General features: G+C 49.9%; 1 protein-coding gene across 1 annotated transcript; it reads left to right on the top strand.

The window, feature by feature from the left end:
- The first annotated feature begins 553 nt into the window (after positions 1–553).
- On the top strand, positions 554–1762 carry LOC105090313 (creatine kinase B-type-like). Its single transcript, XM_064494909.1, is given in 1 exon segment — positions 554–1762. A coding segment is annotated over 1 exon segment (1143 nt). The 3' UTR covers positions 1697–1762.
- The last annotated feature ends 3332 nt before the right edge of the window (positions 1763–5094 follow it).

Below are 5094 nucleotides of genomic sequence, written 5' to 3'. Positions count from 1 at the left end.
TGGGGCTGGTGAACAAGGCTGGTGGGCAAAACTGATGCTCAGAACGCTGCAGAAAACTGACAAGTGTCCCATATTCTATGTACCACACAGATAGCTTTAGCAAAAAAATCATACAAAAAATTACAGCCCCCAGTAGCATCTGCATGTCAACAAGATTGAGAAAAATGACAAGTATATAATCTCAGAATGGCAAAGTACCTGGATATGTTGTGTGACAGGGACTGGCACCCATAAGGTGCTCAATAAATATTCAGTTAATATCCTCCCTTTCCATCCCTTGAGTAATATGAGACCTATATAGCTTGTGGTCTTAACTCATCCACTTCAGAACATGTTTTTCTTATATTTTTCAGAGTTCAAAAGAGAAAATATAAAGTTTCAGTTTTACAAGGTGAAAAAGTTCTGGAGCTCTGTTACACAAAGATGTGAATATATTTAACACAACTGAACTGCACACTTGAAAATGGTTAAGATGGGCTGTTCGCTTGCACCGCGCCCCGAGCTGCGGAAGGACCCAGAGCCCCCGCACCTGCCTGGCCGCTTGCCCGCCGCCATGCCTTTCTCCAATAGCCACAACACGCTGAAGCTGCGCTTCCAGGCCGAGGACGAGTTCCCCGACCTCAGCAGCCACAACAACCACATGGCCAAGGTGCTGACCCCCGAGCTGTACGCCGAGCTGCACGCCAAGAGCACACCAAGCGGCTTCACACTGGACGATGTCATCCAAACCGGCGTGGACAACCCAGGCCACCCCTATATCATGACTGTGGGCTGCGTGGCTGGCGACGAAAAGTCGTACGACGTGTTCAAGGAGCTCTTTGACCCCATAATTGAGGACTGGCACGGCGGCTACAAATCCAGCGACGAGCACAAGACCGACCTCAACCCCGAAAATCTGCAGGGCGGCGACAACCTAGACCCCAACTACGTGCTGAGCTCGCGGGTGCGCACGGGCCGCAGCATCCGCGGCTTCTGCCTCCCCCAGCACTGCAGCCGCGGGGAGCGCCGCGCCATCGAGAAGCTCGCCGTCGAAGCCCTGTCGAGCCTGGACGGTGACCTGGCGGGGAGATACTATGCGCTCAAAAGCATGACTGAGGCGGAACAGCAGCAGCTCATCGACGACCACTTCCTTTTTGACAAGCCTGTATCGCCCCAGCTGCTGGCCTCGGGCATGGCCCGCGACTGGCCGGATGCCCGCGGCATCTGGCATAATGACAAGACCTTCCTGGTGTGGATCAACGAGGAGGACCACCTACGGGTCACCTCCATGCAGAAGGGGGGCAACATGAAGAAGGTGTTCACCCATTTCTGCAGTGGCCTCGCCCAAACTGAAATGCTCTTCAAGTCTAAGAACTACGAGTCAATGTGGAACCCTTACCTGGGCTACATTCTCACCTGACCATCCAACCTGGGCACAGGGCTGCGGGCAGGTGTGCACATCAAGTTGCCCCACCCGGACAAGCACGAGAAGTTCGCGGAGGTGCTCAAGTGGCTGTGGCTTCATAAGCGAGGCACCAGAGGTGTGGACACGGCCGCCATGGGTGGTGTCTTTGACGTCTCCAACGCAGATCGCCTGGGATTCTCAGAGGTAGAGCTGGTGCAGATGGCAGTGGACGGTGTGAAGTTGCTCATTGAGATGGAGCGGCGGCTGGAGCAGGGCCAGGCCATCGATGACCTTGTGCCTGCCCAGAAGTGAAGCCTGCCTGCACCTGCGCCACTGCCAGCCCCACTGCTTCCTAACTTATTGCCCAGGCAATGCCCACTATGCACTCTTGAGGCTCGCTGATTGGCAGCTGAGCCTTTAGCCTCGCTGTAGAGACCTCCTGCCCTTGGTAGAATTTATTTTTGTGATGGCTAAGATATTGCTGATGCTGAAATAAACTAGGGTTTTCCGCCTGCAAAAAAAAAAAAAAAAAGGTTAAGATGTTTAAATTTTGTTACATGTTTTACCAAAATTTTTAAAAAGTAAAGTTGAAGGGAGATCTTTTCAGTGGGAGATTGGGCTTCCCCCCACCCAATTATAATCAAAATTGACAGGTGACTGGGAAAGGGAGCATTCCACTTTGTTTTAATAAAATACCTAGTGTTGGTGATACCTGTTTCATTCCGCAATGGTGGTATGTACATGTTAACTGCAAAAAATGAGGACAAAAAGTGAGAAAGCCATTTTAAATGGGTCTGCTTTATCTAGGCAACTTTGGGGAGGAGGCTGCTTTTTACGAGATCCTCAAAATAACCACTTCCTTTCTCAGATTGATGGTCATTTGGATTTTCCAAGAAACCCTGTGTATGAATTCTAACCCCCCCCAACTCCCTGCACCCACCCTCACCCCACCCCCAAGAATACCTGTTTCCTCAATCTCTCCCTCTGTGAGTGAAAGGCAGCAGCAAGCAGTAATGTCTATTAGTCAAATATAAATTGCATTGTGACAGCATAGACAGCATTTCTCTACCCAAGCAGAGGAAGGAGAATCCTCAAAGTAACTCCAAATGGGTCTTTTAGTCATCAGATATTTACTGAGCACCTGCAATTGTGATCATTTCTGCAGACTATAATTCTATGATGTGGCACACATTTCCAGGCAGAGTTACCACATTGCATAGATGGGAAATACTAACTCCTGTGAGCAAGTCATTAGCTGATCCCCTGCACATACCAGTGTCACAGTAGAGTTCAAATCCTTCTTTCTCCAGTTTAGAAGTGCTTTTACATTTCCTACAGCTCCACACTAAATACTTTTTCTTGCAAAGAATCCATGTGAATCAAAGGCTTTACCTTGCTTCATAAACCTTTCACAAATAAAATTTAATACAGCAGGAAGCAGGCATCGCCCTGCTCAGGTGATACCCATATTAATAGGTGAGTGCAGGGCCAATCCTTTCACTCAGGCCTCCTCTTGGATCTGAGAAACAATCAGGACAAGAGCTGGGGAGAATCTCAGGAACAGTCCACGCTCACCTCTTCTAGTTACAATGGGGGAACCTGAGACCCAGAGAAGTTAAGCAACTTGCCACAAGCAACTTGTCACACAGCTGAAGCCAGGACACAGATCTGACCTCAGACCAGGGACTTTTCCAACACACATGAAAGGTCTTGGTTTGAATTTAAAACACTCACTCTTTCTCCTCCCATGATTTTTATGTATTTCCTTGCTGTACAGTTTGTATTACTGAGGCTTTTTTAGTAAAATAAGGAAATATTGATTTGAGGACTGCTTTTGAAATTTCTTGATCTCTCTTAAGATCACTGGAGAATTTCAGTCTGTAGTTTTTAACCACATGACCTACTAACTCCCTGGACCTGCTAACACTGAACCTTAAGGATGACATCCAGCATCTATATGTTTTAAGCTGCACAAAATATTCTGAAGGTTGGAAACCGCAGCTCCAGGTTGTTACAGAGTCACTTGTAGGAATGATTCTTCACAAGGCACATTTGTTCAGCACAATCATTTGACTAAGAAAATAACACTGATTGATAGTGGCCAAGATGGTGGATTCGGAAGACCCTGAGTTCACTTTCCTCCTGTGGGCACACCAAAATTATAACTATCTACAAACAACTATTGATGACAAAGATAGGAATCTAGCAGAAAAGATCTTCTACAACTAAAGATACAAAGAAGGAACCACAATGAGAAGGGTAAGAGAGGCAGAGAAGTGGTATAAAGACCCATACCCACCAGGTGGGCAACCCACAAACAGGAGGATAATCACAATTGCAGACGTCCTCCCCAAGGACCAGTGGGTCTGAGACCCACATTAGGCTCCTCAGCCCAGGGATTCTGCACCAGGAAGACAAGCCCCCAGAACATTTGACTTTGAAGGTCATCAGGGCTTACTTTTGGGAGAGCCAGGGGGATGTGGGAAATAGAGACTTCACTCTTAAAGGGCCCACGCAAAATCTTACATGCTCCAGGAGAAAGGGAAGAAGCAGTCATTTGAAAGGAGCCTGGGTCAGACCTACCTACTGATCTTGGAGAGCCTCCCAGAGAGACAGGAGGCAACTGGAGCTCACAGACACTGATGGCACCAATTTGGAGAAGTTCATTCTACCACAAGGATGCTGGAAAGCACCATTTTGGAATCCTTGCTCTAGACTATTAGCCCTGGAACTGGCCACACCCACCAGCCAGCCAACACCAATTCTGGAATGCCCCAGGCCAAGTAGCTAGCTGGTTGGAGACACAGCCCCACTCACCACCAGTCAGGCTACCTTAAGGTGTCCTGAGCCTACATCTGCTCCAAGACATGGCTCTGGGGCACAGGACCTGGATCCACCTACCAGTTTGGCACTAGCTTCAGGACCTGAGGACCTGGCTGCAGGCACCAGTGGGAAGGCACCAGCCCCAAGACCATCTGGGGCCCAGCCCTGCCTACCAGTGAGCTGACACACCAACTTTAGGACCTTCACAGCCTGAAGCTAGAGACACTAAGACCCATTTCCAAACTCCAGTGGGCCAGCACTAGCCTCAGGATCAGCCTCACCCACTGGCGAGCTGGCATTAGTCCCAGGATCCACTAGGCACAGCCCTGCCCACCAGCAGGCAAACACCAACTCTAGGATATAGTGGGCCCCACAGCCAGTGGCCTCAGGATCTGGCCCCATCCACCAGTAGATGGACAACAGCTTCAGGACCCCCAGGGCACTGCAGCCAGAGACCCTAACAGCTCTATCCACATGTGGGCCAGCACTAGTCCTAGGACCCCTGGGCCACAACCCTGCCAACCATCAGGCCAACACAAGCTCCAAGACACCTTTGGCCTCTCAGCCAGCAACACTAGGATACAGCCCCACTCACCAGTGGGCCAGCATCAGCTTTGGGACACCCCAGAACCTGTATCCAGTTATGTCAGGAAGTGGCCCCATCCACTAGCAGACCAGCACTAGATCCAGGAACTCCAGTCCCACAACCACGCACTCTAGAACCCAGCTTCACTCAACAGAGGGCAAGCACTAGTCCTAGGACCCCCCAGGGATATGCAGCCACCCAACTCATGACCCAGCCCCACCAAAGAACAGCCACCATACAAAGAAGGATCAGCCAGACCAGGAGTCAGCCATACCTACAACAGTAGTCAGCCTTCCACAAC

This window comes from Camelus dromedarius, chromosome 16 (genome assembly GCF_036321535.1).
Source record: "Camelus dromedarius isolate mCamDro1 chromosome 16, mCamDro1.pat, whole genome shotgun sequence".
Taxonomy (NCBI): Eukaryota; Metazoa; Chordata; class Mammalia; order Artiodactyla; family Camelidae; genus Camelus; species Camelus dromedarius.
Note: the sequence above shows the minus strand (reverse complement) of the source record. Positions and strands in the feature narration are given on the sequence as shown.